Source organism: Orbicella franksi, chromosome 12 (assembly GCF_964199315.1).
Source record: "Orbicella franksi chromosome 12, jaOrbFran1.1, whole genome shotgun sequence".
Lineage (NCBI taxonomy): Eukaryota > Metazoa > Cnidaria > Anthozoa > Scleractinia > Merulinidae > Orbicella > Orbicella franksi.
The window spans coordinates 2,494,830-2,513,962 of NC_138156.1; the positions used below are offsets into that span (position 1 = coordinate 2,494,830).

The 19,133-nt window shown below is 37.6% G+C and overlaps 3 protein-coding genes across 3 annotated transcripts; 1 reads left to right on the forward strand and 2 right to left on the reverse strand.

The window, feature by feature from the left end:
- The first annotated feature begins 2,480 nt into the window (after positions 1 to 2,480).
- On the forward strand, positions 2,481 to 12,045 carry LOC145463039 (lysophospholipase D GDPD1-like). Its single transcript, XM_081446742.1, has 11 exons — positions 2,481 to 2,986; positions 4,731 to 4,773; positions 5,320 to 5,380; positions 5,728 to 5,802; positions 6,133 to 6,178; positions 6,294 to 6,418; positions 6,524 to 6,613; positions 6,857 to 6,990; positions 9,267 to 9,317; positions 9,942 to 9,993; positions 10,572 to 12,045. Exons 1-11 carry the CDS (start codon positions 2,851 to 2,853, stop codon positions 10,755 to 10,757), a joined length of 999 nt encoding a protein of 332 aa, XP_081302868.1. The 5' UTR covers positions 2,481 to 2,850; the 3' UTR covers positions 10,758 to 12,045.
- Positions 12,046 to 12,122: 77 nt separating this feature from the next.
- LOC145463038 (uncharacterized) lies at positions 12,123 to 14,828 on the reverse strand. The gene has a single exon (XM_081446741.1). The coding sequence runs from the start codon at positions 14,025 to 14,027 to the stop codon at positions 12,942 to 12,944; it is 1,086 nt and encodes a 361-aa protein (XP_081302867.1). The 5' UTR covers positions 14,028 to 14,828; the 3' UTR covers positions 12,123 to 12,941.
- A 330-nt stretch (positions 14,829 to 15,158) lies between these two features.
- Positions 15,159 to 19,120, reverse strand: LOC145463041 (uncharacterized). The gene is made up of 2 exons (XM_081446744.1): positions 19,056 to 19,120; positions 15,159 to 17,221 (listed from the first exon to the last, which is right to left on the reverse strand). Exons 1-2 carry the CDS (start codon positions 19,071 to 19,073, stop codon positions 16,397 to 16,399), a joined length of 843 nt encoding a protein of 280 aa, XP_081302870.1. The 5' UTR covers positions 19,074 to 19,120; the 3' UTR covers positions 15,159 to 16,396.
- Between the last annotated feature and the right edge of the window lie 13 nt (positions 19,121 to 19,133).

The following is a 19,133-nucleotide window of genomic DNA, read 5'->3' on the forward strand; positions in this document are numbered from 1 at the left end:
AGGGGATTTTCAAAATACAACCAGTCTCTCTAGGCTCGAGTTACCAAGGTGAGGGGGATGAAGTCGACGAAACGAGGATCGAATTTTTTTGGCAACTGTTTGTTTTTGGTTGTTATTTGTCTTGGTGGGAGGGGGGAGTTTAAAACTTAAGTGAGGCTGATGGAGTTGTTGGGTATCAAACGAATTGTATATCCAGTGATATATCATAGCTAGCTTCCCAATTCTTATTCCTTTATTGATAAAAGGCTAAGGAAAAAACTAATACAATGACACAGATTTGTAAAATCAGGGGGAAACGTAAGTAGTGACAATGAACAAAATTAACTGCATGGCTGTGATAACATATTCATAACACTTCATTTAACGACGGTGGTGGGAGCATTTCACAGTTTTAGCGTTTCAGGAAATAGCTAATTTTTCGTGTAATAAATATCAAACTAAGAAACAAAAGATGCTAGGCATCAACAGCGAATACATATCATCTTAACTGTTTTGAAAAATGTAAAATTCTTTTGAAATGAAAATAAAATGGTTTACTGTAAACTATTTTCATATACATGTAATAAGAGAGGATGTTTCATCCTTTTCTACAATAATCGAATTTCTGGTCGCACTTATGAGACAATGAAATTAATTACTGAATATTCATAGAACAAGATAGAAGGAATCATTGGGAAAAGGGCATACAACAATTTTAAACTAAGTAAATCGAACAATCTAAATGATTTTGCCTTGTTTAACTCTAAGTGTATGTCTGCACGGTGGTGCTGTAATCTCGGCAATCAGTTAAAATTTCACTGAGTCTATTTATCATCTCTCAGAAAAATTTGCAGAGCTCGGATCTTAGCTAGTTACTGTCATTACTCAGCTGACAGTTAAAGTTTTTACCAATTCAGTCTCGGCTAAATGAAATATTAATAAATACACTTTTTCGCCAAACAGTTTGCCTGAAAACCGCTTTCAAATACAGGCATAGAAACATGGCTGTTACATTTTTGCTGCGTTAAGGCTGTCCGATTTTAGCTCTAAAAGCGTTTGCCGAGGACTCGGGCAAATGTGCGCTGTTCTCGAGCGCTGTCTGTTACTAGGCATACTCCTTTTCGTCTTCCTCTACATTGGTTTTTTGCTTCACAGTCCTCCTGTCTTCCCGGTCGGTTCTTCTTACTTCTTTTAAACTGGAGAGGTCTGTCGTTTAACGGCTGTATTGGTGGTAGTCTTGTTTCTCTCATATTCAATTCTTTGTGGCTACCTTGAGGCGAGTTGGCCTCATTTCGCTGCATGTATACATACAAGCTGCTGGTTCCACGGCATGTCTGGCGCCTCTCAATATTCTCTAGATCTTGGCAATGTCGTGAATAGCCCCGCGGAGCGTTCGCTCGGAGGCGCAGTAGATACTCCAAACTATTTGTGACATGGCGGAACGGATCATGGTGGTAGCGAGGACGGCTTTGCCTGTTCGCTTGACTATGTGAATAGCCCTGAGTATCCGCTTGGTTCTGGAAGTAGCCTTGACGCTGTTCGCTAACTACCCTTAGTGGAAAGCTTTTAGTGTTTTCCAGAACTCGATGCCTTATTTTCCTGAAACTTTCTCGTTCTTCTCTCTGTCGTTGACTTTTCAGTTCATCGTAGAATCTGGCGGCCTGAGGATTATTTGCCGAAACGTATCCATTTCTTACCTGGAACTGGCCGGCTAGGGTGTCACAATCCTCCTCCGAAGAACTCTCTGTATCAGAATCATAGCTGTCATGAAACACCAGACTCGAAAGAGTTTCAGCAGTGGAAAATCGCAGTTCGTTTCTGTTTCCAACATAGGGAAAGAACTTTTGCCTCATCTCCGGTGAAACGTTTGATTCGTAAACCTCAGCGGGATAGGCCTGTCCAGAGCGCAATCCCCTGAAAGCAGGACCCTTTTTCGATTCTAAACAGTCTCTCAGGTTGGAAGTGACCTTTTGATCTCTCCTCTTGTTGTGTCGATGACACAGCTCAAGTACTGATGGTGTTTCTCTTCGAACATTCATCTTCAACGCTAAATGTTCATTACTGTCTAACTGTACGTGCTTGCAGATTTACTGATAAAAAATAAAGAACGATGTCTTGCTAATTACATTCTCATCTGACGTAATACGATGTAATTAGGCTCAATTAGGAAAATAATGTCGGCGTTCTTTGTGATGTACCGCCAGAGAAGATCACTATTTCCTAGTATGGAACGATGTATTACTTTCTTGTGGTTCTGAAAATGATGAAAATTTTCTGCTTTTAATTGCACATTGCGAGGTTTGTTAAGGTCATAGATAAAAAAAAAAAACCTCGCGAACTAGACTAATAGGTGATGTTATTTTGCCGTGTGTCATCAGATCTCTGACATAAAAGAACTGTATGGTAATTAGGAGGAGTTTTTGGGACCTCCCTCTTCCCCCCTCCCCCCGACCCCCACAAATTTTCCTCCCACTAATCGTCCCGCGCTATACGGCAAACGCCTTTATAATTTAAGCGACTACAGGAGCCATTTTAAAATGGGCTCCGGGCAAATCAGTCTATTGTTTGTCTTCAAAACAAAGTTCCTGTGAAGGAGAGTCTTCAATTGGAGACAAAAGGAGAAAGGATTTAGTTGCTGGGTTGCTTTGTGGCACACAAGTCAACATATGACAGAAGAAGGCAAGGATAAAAATCCCCCAAATCGGTCGGTTCGGAATTCATATCCATTTCGTGCCACAGGAACGTAGATGTCTGACGCCCTGTGACCAAGCTGTTGTTCGCTGTCATCGTGACTAAGACTGCGCGGTTACTTAGCAGGAGGCAAAGAACAACTTTAGGGAGTATTCGAATTTTGCGGCTCGTAGATCTGAGATGTTGGGCTGGGCAATAGCGTTGCCAATAGTCGGAACTTACATTATTACTTCTGTGGTTCTCTTAAACTTCCCATGGCTAGTACATAAGAAGAAAAAGCTGAAGTTTCGTTGTCGACACATCAGCCACAGAGGAGGCAAGTAACCGACTAATTTAAACTTGTTTTTAACTTTAAGTTTAAGTCCTTGTTCAAGCTTATTACAGTTAAGCTTAATGGTTGGACGGGTCTTTGATCACGACCAATAAGTAGAAATAACAGGAGATGCTATGAACTTTATGTTTTTGATAATTTCTGATAATTTGCCTTGATCTTCCACTACCATGAAAAGATGTTGCCAGCAGGTACCTTTTCTTGACCCAGAAAAGGTGACCAAAAATTGCAAAAATAATTGTGAGCTACTAACTCAATGTATTTTCCTAGTTTCTTGGACAACATTTTCCAAGAGACTAGAAGATATTATGGGACAATGACATATTTACTTGTTCCCTGCATTACATCAACTAAACATTTAGGTCAGACCCCCACCCTCCCTCCCAACTTCACATGGAATTTTGCTGTCCCAAGAGTCACTGCATTCCAGTCGCTAATGTGGGCATTACTGACATTTATGATATGGCTGTGTCTCACAAGGACTGGGAACTACCAAATTCGCGAATTTGATTGGCTGAAATTGATAGTGAAAGCAGTCTAGATTTTCCCATCTAGACTGGCATCTAGATTGGTTACATTTTGCTGAGAAAACTAAAATGCAAAACTTTCGACTATTTTCTTCCAGCAATATTTATTTATGGAGGTGCCAAAAAGCCTGATGAGAAAAAAGTAAAGACAACAAGCAAACTTTGGCAGAATTATTTCAACTTCAGCTCATCGCTGTTCGCAAGCAAACTGTCAGCTAGTACAAACCAGTTACATTAAACGAATTAGTTTTTCTTGTTTGCCATATAATAAACATCTTATTAACCAAGCTTAGTCGGTCTGTATGGGAGAATCTTGACCTCGGTCATTTGTACAGATCTCGGTCAAGATTCCCTCATACAGACCTCCTGCCCGGTTAATAAGAGCTAAGTGAAGATGTCAACATGATCTACAAAGCTTTCTCCAATCCGTTCTATGGAAGCATCCAGATGTCTTCTGTGTTCTATTTACAGTTTTGATTTCCAGTGAAAGTAATTTGGTAAGAGAGAACCAGAATCATCAGTAGAAGGCCTCAAAAGGGGGCCATATTTTGCAACACTTTTACCCGCTGGCCTTTGCCTGCCTACTTCACAAATGTGTTACTCTTTCTCTAATGTTGAGTGTTTCAACTGTGGTGCAATCTCTCATCCAAGTGAAAACTACATGTATCTGTTTTTGGTGTTTGCTGTTTGCAACATAAAGTACTAAACTTTATTAAAATAGAGTACTTTGCTTTTAGTCAAATACCCCCTGCACTGACATCCAAAAATGGACTTGTCTTACCCTCTCCCACCCTAAACATCTAGTTGATAACAATTCGGGAACAAGTGAATGTGTTGACAGCCCCTCAATCTGCATCTTAATCAAAGTGCAGTCGATGTGAAGTTTATGCTGAACATATGCCGAATCAGGATTATTCCCAAAAAAAGCAAACATGTTGTGTAAACATGTTCAGAGTAGCCTGCACAAAATGCACCCTGGCTGTAATCTAGTTGAGACACTCCCATACAACCCAGGAGAGTTGAAAAGTGTACATGTATATAACATGCCCAGGCTCCAAGCTCAATCTCAGACCTTTAGAATTCCAATACACCAACAGCAATTAACCCACCAGCCCTAACACTATCTCTCTTATTATAGATTACTAGGTTGATGGACAATTTAAGTAATCATTTTTGTATCCCTCTTTATCTGTTTATTTCAGGAGCTGCTGAAAATTTAGAAAACACAATGACAGCTTATCATCAGTAAGAAATATCTTGCGGCACATTATGTATAAAGCAACATTTTTCTCTCCAACAGTTCTGCATCTCAGTATACTGTTGGCCTGGGAAGGGGGGGGGGGGGTACTCCCTATAATGGCCTTTATAGGAAGGCTCGTCCTGAAAGGGAACCTTTTTCAGGCTTCAGGTATTTCACAAGTTGATGTATATGAAAGGGTAGGGAAATCTGTCATTTAGTTATTTAAAGGAGCCTTAAATCAAAATATTTTGCACAGATACCTTTTGGCTGTATCTGGTAATGTGTGATGTTCTCCCATAAAATTGTTCGTTAACTTCAGGAAAGGATGCAGTGTTCTTAAGTAGATATGTGGAAGGGGTAACTTTTTTCAATAAAAGGTATACAAAAGGGGTAATTTTTTTATCTAAATGGTTTGCAAAAGGGTAAGGGATTGGACCCCGGGGTAGAGCCTCCATGTATAAAACTTTGTAGAGTACTGTGCCCCCCAACCCAGGATTGTTGGTGTCTAAACTGTAACTGTTATATATAATATTGCATTTTTCATCCTATAGTGCATTAAATATGGGAACAGAAATGCTTGAACTAGACGTCCGCTTGACAGCCGATAAACAGGTACTAGCAGGGACTGATTTAAAGGGACACCGTCGCCATTTTGAGCGTGATTTTGGAAATCTCAAAAACATATATCTATCTTTGGAAGCTGAACAATTAAATGGTTTTATTTTTTAAAGAAAATCCTTTGATGAGCTGAAGCAGCAATGTTGTCAGTCCCTATTCATTGCACAATAAACTTATTTAAAAGACTCAGCTTTCAGGATCATTCATAGGTTAATGTGCTCAATTGAGACCTTATTATGTTCTCTGGAGAATTTGTCCTCTACCAATTTAGAAATTGTCTTTCCTTTGGTAATCTGTATATTTATTTCCAGATGTATACATGTTTGTTATTGTGTACGCAGGTTGTTGTGTGTCATGATGACGACCTTTCCCGTGTTACAGACACAGAACACAATATTTCTGATTTCAATTACAAGGTATGTCATCTTTCACAAATCTTGACGTATAATTAAATTGCTAAATTTATACATTTTAGCTATTTACTGACACGATCATGTTATCTCAAGATGATCAATATGAAGAGATACATGTATATTTTGCTAATATCATGAAAAGTAAATAATTATTAAAAGCAATTCTGTCAATTATCTTTCTTAACTGTTTATAAATAAAATAAATTCATTGACCTCAGTATATATTATTAAGTTTATGAGGTAAATTAATCAAAGAACATGATCAAAACTGATGAGGTACTTTTAGAGCCATTATTTATGACCAATATTAATAGCAAAAATTTCCTCTTTTAGGACCTGCCACCTCTAATGAAAAGGCTCAATGTTCAGTTTCAGCCAGGTAATTGTACAATTTATTCTGACTAGTAGACTGCAAAAAGTATAAATTTAAGTTAAACATATGTGCTTACTAGCTGTTATGAGTTGCTCTGAGCTTCAATTTTTTATTCCAATAGGTGTTACATGTGATGTAAAGAATGACGACTGTCGTATTCCGTTACTAGAAAGTGTTTTTGAAGCATTTCCTAATATTCCTATAAATGTAGACATAAAAACCAACTCTGATGTGCTTATAGACAAGGTAAGTGGTATAATTGTAAATGTGTAGTTTTAACAGTTCCTGTTGTGGTGCACATCCAATTTTTATTTGAGAACTCATGTGCTTTCTTTCTTTCTCTCTTGCTAGACACATGAACTTATCTGCAAGTACAACAGAAAGGATTTAACAGTGTGGGGGAACTTTTCAAAAGAAGTTACTGACAAGTGTTACAAGAAGGTTAGCTTGACAGCGATCTACAAAGTTAATCATCTGAGCTCTTAAAATGATTATTGCTAAAATGCTGGAAACTGCTTATTACATGTACATGATGTATGTCTGGGGATCAGTCTCCAGTAGAACATGCAATTTTCTTTTCCAAAATCAGTCAAAAACTTTTAAAAGTCAAATGGACATTGTATAATTGTCTCAGGCAATGACAGTGCTGCATGTACCGGTTCTTACTGGTTCTTTTTCTTGTAGGATCCAGAAATCCCAATAATGTTTTCAATGAAGCGTTGTGCTGCACTTGTGTTGCTGTTTTATACTGGTCTACTGCCATTTATTCCCATCAAGGAGTCATTCCTGGAGATCATGTTACCAGTCACAATGATTAGGTAAAGATGTTACCATATAATTGAGTTCAAACATTATTCTTTAAATAACATGAATAAGTAATAAATATTAATGGTTAGGAGCCCGGACGTGCAGACAAGGGATCTTTCTAAATGTAACAATAATAATAAATATAGTAATAATGATAATGATAATGATAATGACAATGATAATGATAATGGTAATGACAATAGTAATAATAATAATAATAATAATAATAATTCATTTATACAGCGCACACATCCATTATTTGCCCAAGGTGCTTTACAAAATTATCCCTAAAATCTACAATTTTACTCTAAGAAAATTGGAAACTAAAAAACTAGCAAAATACTGAAAAAAAACTAGAATCGAAAAAAAAATTAAAAGTATTATGAAGAGTTACTCTTAATAAATTTAGTAAAAAGGAAGGTCTTGAGTTTTTTCTTAAATAATAAAACTGTACTGGATTGTCGTATTTCCAAAGGAACAGTGTTCCAGACCAAATCTTCGGAGCGCATATGGAAAAAGCTCTATCACCATATGTTCTGGTTTTACAAGTTGGCTGCATTAACAGGTCTTGAAAGTTCACGTGAAGAAACCTTGTTGATTTCCAACATTCCAGGAGTTCTGTTAGATATTGTGGGCAGAGACCATTCAATGTTTAAGGAGTGATGGAATGGTGTGCTAATAAGGCAATACTCTAAAGATATTACAAAGAATATTGCATTATGGGGCAGAAGGAGAGGGAATAAATTTAGGTATAAATACAAATTATTAGTACAATTTTTTTTTTCAGAAAGGTAGGGAAGTGAGATCTTCATTGTAGAAATGATAATAATTAATATATGTTGTTGGAACAAAAGATTTTTTAGGTAACTGTAGCTAAATTGTATTACAATGAATTGGGCAAATTCTCAAATAGTAAATTTAAGTATCAGTTTACTAAAATTTCTGTCAGAAATGCAAATTTTCAATTTTTTTTATCACTGGCTAGAAAATTTAGTGGTCTTTCTTTTCAAAAAAGTTCGGAATGATAAGCTCTAAAGTGGTGTTAGAGATGCAGAGGATAAGCTATTTTTAACTTGTAATTACCACAGCGTGTTGACAAATTCCTGTCATCGCTGAGGAATTCATCCTCTGTCATGTGTACGTGTACATTGTTCAACAGATCCAGAGTTGACCAGAATTATTATCCTTTGTGCGATTGTGCTTCATTTCTCCGGTTCTTTAAAGTTGTCCATAGTTTCTTCATTTGACTATTTTGCTTGCTGTTTCTACATTCTGAATTTTTGATGTCTTCAAAGAAACAAACCATTGTGCCCTTTTGGGTTGGGAAAGAAGCTGAAATTGTGAGAGAACAAGCCATTTTCTGTTTCAAAGGTTGCCAATTTTGCTGCAAGTGATCACAGCGATGTGACCTAATTTTGTTAAGCATCTGCTCGCTTGAATTTTCTGCCGGACTTTCATGGCATAATCAGCTTGTTACAATTTGTTTTCTTGCAGTTTGATTTACGGTGATCTACGGCTGGTTCACGATATTCTTTGCATCTTTATAGCCATTTTGGCATTCAAATCACCAACTTTCCTGACTAAATTGAGTACCGAACAAGAATCTCACTGCATGTCGCCATTTCTCATACCACCATAGTATACGTGAAGTTTTCCTAAAGTTTCTATAATTATTGTGATGTCTGTTAAATGCAGACTGTCATCAACACCATAGTTATGGTAAGCGGATCCTTGGACTCGTTTATCAGCACATGGTTAAATCCAACAGTTTGTGTGTCATCAATCACTTAGAACAAACCAAGTTGGAAATTAAAGCTTTTTTTTCATCAGTGTATCTCAAAACCTTAAATTCCATACAGGAATGTACATTTTAAGTTCATTTACAGCCACCTTTCGACAGATTTAGCTGAAATTTGGCTGAAATGTTCTCACTCCAGATAGATGCTCTACAAGACTGTGTCTCCAATTAGTTAATTTTAGTCCGGTTTAAAAGTTATGGTTTTGTTTATCAAAGGATACCCCATGCATTCCAACGTTGTAGAATAGTATAAAAAGAAAACAAAGTGATCTTTCAGAAATTGGAGACACACGTTTGAAGGGCATTGTGTAATCAATCAATTCCAATATTGAGACGGTCAAATATATTTGAGGTATACTCTGATACTTTCAATTTAATTTACTTTTTACTTAAAAATTTTAAAAAAGTTTGATTCTCTGACTAATTCCCCACTATAGAAACATACCTTAACTTGCTTACTACCTACCGGATTCTTCTGTTCCTTTGTAGGCGTTTTGAAGTGCCTCGAACAATGAAAGTCTTATGTCACATAGTTGACTGGTGAGTTATATGTGAATGACAAAATGTATCTGTCAGTGACAGCAAAACATCTGGGCAAAAAGTTTCTTCAATAACACTCCCACAAAGAAAAAATGTAACGAGCTGTCAACATCATATCTTTCTGATTGATCTGACAATGTACTTGCCGACGTGGTGGCCAGTATGGCAATCAGAGGACAAACACAAACAAAGTATACTTGGATTCCTAACGTAAAGTCCATGCTTTCAACTACATACATTTATTGAAGCTCCCGCATGGGGGCTTTTCAGCCATAATGTAAAAAAATAGTCATGAATAACTCAGTGGTTAACTAATCTTGCAGTCTTAAGTTTTGAAATAGCATGTGACTGGAAATTATCATTTATCAAGCTGACATTTTCATTCAGACTCACAAGACTATCACTTGCTCACTGGGCCATTGAACTTCTATTTTCACTTGCCCAAGAGCAAAATTTACTTGCCTCAGGCAATCTAGCCTGCGAATACAGCCGCCTCTCATTCGCTCCCACTACTACGTGCGAAACGCGAGTATTCGCAGGCTACAGGCAATCGGACCTGGGTTTTTTCCTGCCCTGTAATAGTTGTGTGGAAATTAAATGTTAATTTTCATATGTTTTTGGTAGGTTTTTAATCAGCCCAATACTTTTTAAGCATTTGGATAAGAGAGGAATTCAGGTACTGATAACTTTTTTGGTACTGACAAATGTAAATTTAGCTGTTTGTTGTAGGATGATGAGTGTTTTCCAAAAAAATATATGTTAAAATATGCAGTCTTTAGTTTCAATAGCTGTAATACTTTCCTAAATAGTTGCCTGTTAATGTCACTCAGGTCGTATGAACTCTTTATTTTGGAGGTATGTAGTAACTACTTGTAAAACCTCTTACTATAAACTTCTTTTTTTTCTAAAATACCCCCCGTCTGTAATTTTGAAAAAAAAATGTAACTTGGGAACAAATGAGCCCTTTTGGGAAAGCGGAGGTGGAGGTAGGTATATCATAACTCATACAGAACTTTACCTAGTGTTTTGCAAAGAAAATCAAATCAGCTACTGACCAGACTTTTAGCCAAACTTATCAGTAACTCTGAGTTATGACATATTACAATAATGATGTAGAGTTACCTCTAATTATTAGAAATACATCTGCCTGCTGCAAAAAAATCATTCATTCAAACAGAATTGATGTTCTTGCATTGTTGTATGTACTGCAACAAATCTGACATGAATATATGTAACTTGTTTCTTGATCTACAGACTTATCTTTGGGTGCTAAATGATGACAGTGAGTTTGACTTTGCCTTCAACAAGCTTAAGGTTGCTGGCGTTATGACAGACTATCCTACAAGACTGCAAAATTATCTTAATGGTAGCAATATCCCTCGAGAGCCTGTAAACACTACCAGTGGAAGTGAAAGGAGTGAGCTGATTAAAAAAGAGTGACAGATTAGTCTTCTCCTGCCGAGTGCAAACTGAAAGCACTCATGGCAGCAACAATGATAGTGCACCAGTTATAGAGCTGGAAGTTTCTTTTTAGTTTTTTTTTAAAAACTAGACTCATTAAGTGTCATATTTTAGTGAAACATCGTACTGTTTAGTGTGTATTTTCATTCAGGGTTCTCTTTAATTTAGGGAATAGAGGGCTTGATTCATAAGTAGACAGCTGACCCTAATAGTTTTTGAGTGCCCAAGGGACAAGCCTCTCAGGAGGTTTGGGGTCATCTTCCCCCAGAACATTTTGAAATTTAGATGCTCTGAAATGCTATTTTACGCATTCTTTTATAGATATTTCCTAAAAAGAAAATCAATTTTGGAAAAGTTCAAAATGCCAACAAAATCAAGGGATTACAAAGAATTCAACCTTTTTCATACAGTGCTAGCATAATTGAAAATGTGCAAGACACCCTGATCCCATGCCCCTTCTCTAGCTACAGCCTTGATTGTCCTGAGACAAGGACAGTCAAGGTTCAGTCACATTCCAAACAACCTGTATTTTCCCTAAATTACTCTTTACAACTTACATACATATTATTTCACGAATAGTGGGTGGCTCAGAAATTGAAGTAGCTGGCTTTTCAGCCATCAGCCGGCACTTAATGAAAACCCTGATCCATTTGAGTGCAAAAAGCAGTTCTTCGAAGTAACATAATTACACAATCTGTTATAGAGCATCAGGTATGAATCAAGCTCAAAATTGTCAAGTAGCTTGGTATCCAGGCACTCCAGTTCATTCCTAGACCTTTGTAAACAGCGTCAATAACCAAACAAAGCACATCTATATTGTAATGTAGGTAATTAGTATTATGTTAGCAAAAATAGTTCATACAATGTATCACTGTTTTTGCAAGGTGATAAACATGTTGTATTCAATATTTAATTTATGTCCAACTGTAGAATATTTCCTTGTTTTAAAGATATAGCATGTCAAAAATCATGAAAATCACGATCAGACTGTGTACTGGCTATCAAAGGATTACCTACCTTTTGATTGAAAAGTGACTGATGATATCAAATTTTATTTCCTATTTTGTTCACTTTCTGTGATTATATTTACTTCCACTGATTGTTTATGTTTGGGTCACAACCAGATGGCATGGAATCCAGACCTCTGACCAATGTCGATGTATTTAGTTTTTAGCGCAAGACAGTTTGCTATTACAGTACCAAAGGTGTAATATCTTCATAAGCTCAACAATAATATTAGAATTAGAAATATTTATTATTAGAGACAATTACTGTAATTTCCGGTAGTATCCACCCATTTTCACACTGTTCAGGTTTTAATCATGAACTTTTCTTCCAAAAATGTAATGGAAATAAATAGAAACTGATTTATTAAATAATGTATCTACATATATTAGTAGTGCATTCCAACCATAGCATTGAAAAACAAATTGATTTCATTGTATTTGTGATTCCTTCAACGAAAAAGTCTATAATTCTGTAAATATTAAATATTTTTGTTAGTGTAAAGTTCATGTCTGCAATAAGAATTCTTTCTTTCAAGTAAATTAAACCAAAACCACAAAACACTTAAGACTGCTGCACCCCAGTGGTGTGGAAAACATACCCTTCCCTAAAGAGATTTCATATTTTTTGTTACCAGTGATGATTTTCCCAATGTCGTTTTAATCAGATTGATTATTATAAGAAAAAGTAATTACCTCTTCTTTAGCCATGGCTATGAGAAGCAACCTCGCATATTTTCTGAAAATGCAAGGAGCAAATGGCTCTTTTCTCAGGAAATAACCTGAAATCCTGGAGCAATATTTTCTGCTCACTGAAAGGTCTCAAGTTCAGTATATTTACACTTTAGTAGTGACATTTGTGATAAATCCTATTAGATTGCCGATTTCTTATTGCCTTATCACAAATGACTCAAACACTCTGTAAATTGTCACATCATGTAACCAAGCTGTAGTTAACATCTCTGCTAAAAGCTAAACGTAACTCCACAATCAAAATTCTAATCCCCAAATCCCCTAAACAAAGGACCAGGGCATGAAACAATGAAGAGATAGGGGGAGGGGGACAGGCAGTATGAATGTTTTCTACACTGTATAATGATTGACAGTCATTTGAAAATGGGTAAACAAATGTTTCACCAGAAGAACACCCGGAATAAGTTTATTCTGTAGTTCCCTGTGTTTCTGTATCGTTCGTAGCTTTATCTTCTTCCATTACAATCTTCTTCACTTGGCCCTCATCTGTGTCCTGGCAATTGACTGGGTCTTCAGCCTCGGCCACCTGTTCATGCTCTCGCTTCCTCGGTGAAGAATGGCCATACAGTGCCTGTTTACTCATCGTCATGGCGTCCAGTAATTCTGTGACAAACTCAGCAAGGTCGATTGTCACTTCTTCCCAAAGCTCTTCATCAAAATCAATACACGATTCTTTGTTTTCTCCTTTCAACCTCTCCAGTAAGACACCCTTGGATTTGTTGCGGATGAACAAGTAGGTTTGGAGCTGAATGTAATCATATTCAGGACACATGAAGCGATTCTTTCGATTCTTTACTTCAATCACACTATCTTCTGTTTCTGCATCCACCTTGCCACATACACTCCACTGTACACCATTGTATTCCATGTCCCTGTAGTACAACTCGGGTGCGATGGGGCGTTCGATCTCAATCCCTTTGGCTTTTCCGAAATCTAGAACAGCTTTGCCTTCCAACTGCGTTCCGCGATCCTTCGTGATTTTGGACTCAACTGCCTCTACGACCTCCTTCTTTTCGATTCTGGCCTTGGCACAAATCTCTTTCACAACCGATTCCACGGGTTTTTCTTCGTTCTGACAAAGTGTCTTGACCTCGGCTGCAACCTGTTCGACCACTTTAGCTGCTACTAGTGCTTGGTCTTCTTTGCTGCTTCTAAAGAGTTTCACTTTCAGGAAATTCAACGTTTTCCAATAAATTTTTCTCAGTGAAATGTCGCAAATTATTTTTCTTAGTTCTGCACCGAAATCGACGAGATCGGATTCTTCTGTCAAAGATGGAAGCTGCAATTCTTCACATTCTGTCAACATGGAGTGAACTTCAGTTTTGAACTGCAAGGCATAGGCAAAACAAAACGATTGTGGATGTGATCGAAGCCAAACTCGTTGGAAGGTTTCTTCTCTGGATTGATATCTATGCCGTCCAACAGCACTGGCTAATTCACTTGCAAAAATAACAATTTTTCTTCTCGCGTAATCGCTTGCCTTGCCCGCCATGTTTTGATGTCCGTTGCAAAAATGAAAAATTTGATTTTCACTTCCGGTTTTTATAACGGGGAGAGCGCGGGAAAAAATTGCTTTACTAGGGAGGGGTAGTGATAAGTATGGTTAATTAACCTGGAAACATATTTGTGAGAGCAAATTTACAAAAATATGATACCGTATTTTGAAAGGTGATTTACAAGTCTCACTATCAAAAGATATTAATTTTATGTATTCAGTGGGGATAAATCGGTTTATTGTCTGGTTCATCTCTCCCTACCCTAGTCAGTAGAATATTTCAATGTTCCGGTCGCTCGGGCAAGTCTGAACATGTCACGCTGACAAGTCTACACGAACCACAACATCTCATGACGTCATCGCGATTCATATGGGTAGGCATGATGTTTTTTTTATGTACCGCACTAGAGAGCCTGAAAACCAGCGTGGAAAGCAAGTACTGGCAAAACATCGGAAACCATTCAGTGGATGAAAACAAGAAATGCATAGGGTAGGGAAAATCGCAGATTTTGGTCATAAATAGGGTAAGGGATTTGGGAAACGCGCCGCACGCCCCCATCCAATTTTTCTGGGAGTACCCCCGAGCATCTGAAACATACTTTGCTTATCAAGGCGATTGATTATCTGTACTGAACAAACAATTAAGTGCATTTTTTACGGTAACTGCATAAATTCTCGCGTGCTCATATTGGCTAATTTTCTTTGTCAATAAGCGGACAGACACATGAATGTATAATTTGTGCGATGCGTCAACGAGCGAGAGCGGACAATTTGCTATCGTCGGGTTTGACAATTTATTATCTGCGATCCATTCGGCTATCGCCTCGTGGATCCGCATCTACTTTGACAACGTTGTGACGAAATTCATGATCAATAAGAGGACAGACGCATGAAAAACTGACTTCAATTTGTTAAATTGTGTTGAAAAATTGTAAACAGATATAAATTTAGCTCCTCTTCTACGTGACGAGGATATAAACTTTGGTGGTTCTTTACTCTGGGATATTTCAAACTGATGACATCATGTGAAAACACTCTCGACTACATAACTACAAAGCCTTTAGTGTGACATGACATAATGAGACGAAAGTAAGCGGGCGAACATATCACTCCAAAGCACGCGCGCGCAAACTTAGACGATTATGACGAGACGTGATGCAATGAATTGACAGAAGCTAACTTGAGACAGAAGTGTAACAGCTCTTGTAAGCTTGTAATTCTCTTCATTGTTAGCAGCTGTTATTGTTTTAGGGCTAGGGGCATTGTTTCTGTTGTTTGTTCTCAGAGGGGAACAAGCCATTCATGCGAGACCTTACGACAGCTGCTACATCACCCACTTGAGAACGTTCACTGTCGGCATATAACTGTCACTGTTTTTAATAGCAGGCTTACTTACAATTGATTGAGTGAGATAAGCTTTACTGAGACAAGTGAAACAGATGACAAAAACGGAGGTAACGTTATGAGCTTTAATTTCATCTTTTAATTTAATTTTCAGCCACTAAGTTTAGTTCCTAATGGCCCTATTCTCCCAGAGGAGAGCTAGGAATTAGTAGTAAGTTTGGTTCCTAATCACCAGAACATGTTTGCAGATAAACTGGCGAAGAGCAATAACTCATTCTCATTATGTAGCTTAGACTATGTAGGACTATGTAGCGTTCTCTGGTCTGATTGGATTGCCTTATGGCCCGGGTTTGGACAACATAATAGAAATTTTATAAACAGTAAACTTCTGTAAACGAGCTGGTTTTTAGGAATAAGTAATCTGAGAAAGAAAGAAACGTTGAAAAAATATGTCCGCAAATTTACAAAAAAAAAAATAATATGTAAAAAAAAAATTCAGTCAGACCAATAGGGTTAAACAAACCGTTGGCCTTGGGACAAGTGCAAGCTGCAAATTCTGTTGGTTATGAAACAATCAAAAGCGAGCTGATGATTTTTGCGGGAACTTTTTCTTTGAAAGTTTTTGCGGTTAATGGCGAAAACGTTGCGATAGAGCGGTAATTTTTCTCATTACAATTACCTTTCTGTATGACCCGACTTCCAAGCACCACTTAATTTATGAATCAATCGGATGCGAGTGGATAACTCGAGCGAGTTTCTTGGATAAATTCCTATCGCTCGAATAACAAATTCAATGTTCAACCCTAAATTCGACACTTTCTATGAAAATCTGTCGATTTCTGCCGCCAAATCTGGTTATTAATCATTCTGCATACTCAAACTGTGGTCTGTGATTGCTGACTGAGCAACATGTGGTTCAGTAAGAAAGCGACAAAACTTATCTTACGCTCACGTGAAAGCTTGGGCATGCGCCGAACCAAAAAACACTGGACAAAGGTTTCATGTTTCGAGTTTTGATTGGCTCATCGCGTCTCTCGTGACACCATGTTCATTTCTGGGCAAGGGAGAACCCATTTAAAAGCCATCTGGTGTAGAAGTCCTGTCGCATTACATCGCAAGCATTTCCACGCATGCGACAAACTTCCGCTGGCATAAAATCCTTCCAGACGCAGATCTTTTTCTGCCAGGGACGTAAAGAGCCGACAATCCGGGATATCTTCATCTGGGACAATGAAATCGACCAATGGGAGATCAGGTCCTATATAATACTCAAGTCTTTCTCCTTTCTCATCCACGCAGAAGAATTGATGGTTTTGGTAGTTTTCCTTCTCGTCGCAAAGTGAACTGTAACTTTTGCAGACACTTGCACTGAGCTTGTAATCATTTTGCGAAGCGTATCGCGTCACTGTAAGGGCGCAGTCACGACCAATTGAGAATTTTACAAATTGGCGATACTTTTGCTGTGCTGTTTCTAGAAGGATGTGTTTCCAGTGAAGATACCGTTCAGTGAAGTCTCTCGTCTGTTCTTCTATTATTACATATGGAACAACAGAAGGGTAGCGTTCGAGCCGACGGATAAGTTTCTCTAACCTGAAGTATTGCGCTTCGCGGTACACATATAACGCAACAGAAGTTTGAGGAAGCAGTGACGCATCCCGCAAGTAGTTTAAGATATAGCCAAAGTATGTTCCGTCACGGTCAATGAAATATCTTCCTTCATTATCCACCTCTAGCTTGTGTCGCCCACTAAACATGGCTGCCAACATGGAATCTTCGTCCTTCAGAAGTGTTGAAAGGCGAGTGGTAAAGAAATGACCTCCAACATTAAGAGAAAGAATAGTCGGGAGCTACGAAAAATTTGCCAAGAAGAAACTTTGATCAGAAGAAATTATGAAGAAAGATTCACACCTCTCAAACTGAAGTAATTATCAGCGATTCACCATTTTGTAGAAAGATCCTGTGCTATACAAACGCGTAACACTCTTTTCTTTCAGAAGGTGACCTAAACAGTTTCCGAGAGACTTGACGAGTTGTGAACCTCAAAAGGTCGTAACTATTTATAAAACGTCAGTTACCCTGGTCTTTAACCAATTATGAATTTGTTAAATTAAAACCTTACGGAAATGAAGTTTCTCCATTAGTTAACCATTCTTTCTTAATTCTTTACTCAGTTCCACAAATGCAACCCATTACTGGTGATCATAATCATGAATCAAACAAAATCTTCCGCTAAAAACATAAAAGTCACCACCAGTTTAATAGGATTTTCCACCTCGCATATGGAATATGAAAGGGCTCCGAACAAGAGCCAGATAATATAAATGGTGGACGCGGAAGTTTACAAGCTTAGACGTTGGTTTTAATTTAATTTTTGTCACCAGCATCCAGTATCTAAGTGTACAGTGACATACATTATAATTACCGGTAATTTTGGACAAAAGAAAGCTGATTCAACCGGATGACCCAAGTCGTAAATTGAACACTGCATTGGCTCCGAGAGGACAAATATTTTTTTAATCAGAAGATAATCTAACATTGACCAATGCACGTCGTTGCGGCATTTTAACGAAATTTTTCTGTGTTTTCCAGGAACATAGTAAGGAGGTGTTGTCATTAAAACAGCTACATGAGTTTTCCTTTTTGATTTTATACTTCCCGGCGGCAAACCTTGTCCTGCGGCTTGAAAGTAGAAATTCGTACTAGATGACACTAAGCCAGAAACTAACCAAACAAATCTCTAAAACTACACGAATTTCACTGAAAAGCTAGGAACAAATTTGAAAACTCCCCTGCAAAAATGGAGATTCCTTTGTATCGTATCTCTTGGGCAATGTCAAAACCTGCTATACTGTTATTACTGTTATTAAACTTTTTTGGTTGACGTTTTTTAGTCAAACGGTTCGATCAATTTAGAAATTTGTAGTTTTGGAATATTGTCTTGTTGTTTACGTATTTACACCTGCTCGTTATATGGAACAAAGCATTTGGCACTGAAAATGTGTCATACACGATCTAAAGTGAGAAGTCAATGACTGGAGTCTTCGGCTTTAACTATGCAGTGCAATTGCTAAGATCTGTATGACGAACTGAGTTGTGGCCGCTATAGGAAAAATTTTTCTGGCCTTCAAATTGTTTATGACAATGGTCGTTTAAGTTGAGTCAAGATTACCATAAAGATCAAACATCACTTTCCTCGATAACAATAAGGAAAGTTTCCCGGAAATCAGTGGTCTTGAAAGCACAGTGGACTGACATCATCGAAATATCACTCCTTTTGTAAAATAGAGAACTGAAAAGTTTTAAGCTTATTCTCGCGAATTTCATCATGCAACAATCTACTGCTGCAGTATAAAACAATTTATAGGTCTTCTGCTGCCGCGTAGCTCGACCGTATCAATTTCATTTAATGCGAAAAAATATGAAATGGCATGTGCACATTTAGGTTATATATAAATTTACTGGCTAACGGGTCTCTTTTAGCAATATATAAAGTGCACGTTCGAAAGAAGTTTTTGAAATACCATTGATAGCTTCAGAATCCTTAAAATGAAACCGAAATTTAAACGTGTACGTTCAAGTAAAAATCTGAATTCACTTGCAAACTGAGGAAACATGACTTCCTTCAACCCACGTTCCTGGCGTAGATTAATTTAAATAACAAGTTAATCTTGTATATCATACCGTCACTTTTTCTGCCATTTTTTTCCTTCTGAAGTTCAGTCCAGGTTCAATCCAAGTTCGGCTTGTCAGCGCGGGTGG

What these genes read in the sequence shown, in the direction of transcription:
- LOC145463039 (XM_081446742.1), top strand. Translation starts at nt 2,851, where the DNA reads ATGTTGGGCTGGGCAATAGCGTTGCCAATAGTCGGAACTTACATTATT. An exon ending in GCTTGACAGCCGATAAACAG is followed by an intron (nt 5,381 to 5,727) that starts GTACTAGCAGGG and finishes TTGTGTACGCAG; the next exon opens with GTTGTTGTGTGTCATGATGA. An exon ending in TTTCTGATTTCAATTACAAG is followed by an intron (nt 5,803 to 6,132) that starts GTATGTCATCTT and finishes TTCCTCTTTTAG; the next exon opens with GACCTGCCACCTCTAATGAA.
- LOC145463038 (XM_081446741.1), bottom strand. Translation starts at nt 14,027, where the DNA reads ATGGCGGGCAAGGCAAGCGATTACGCGAGAAGAAAAATTGTTATTTTT.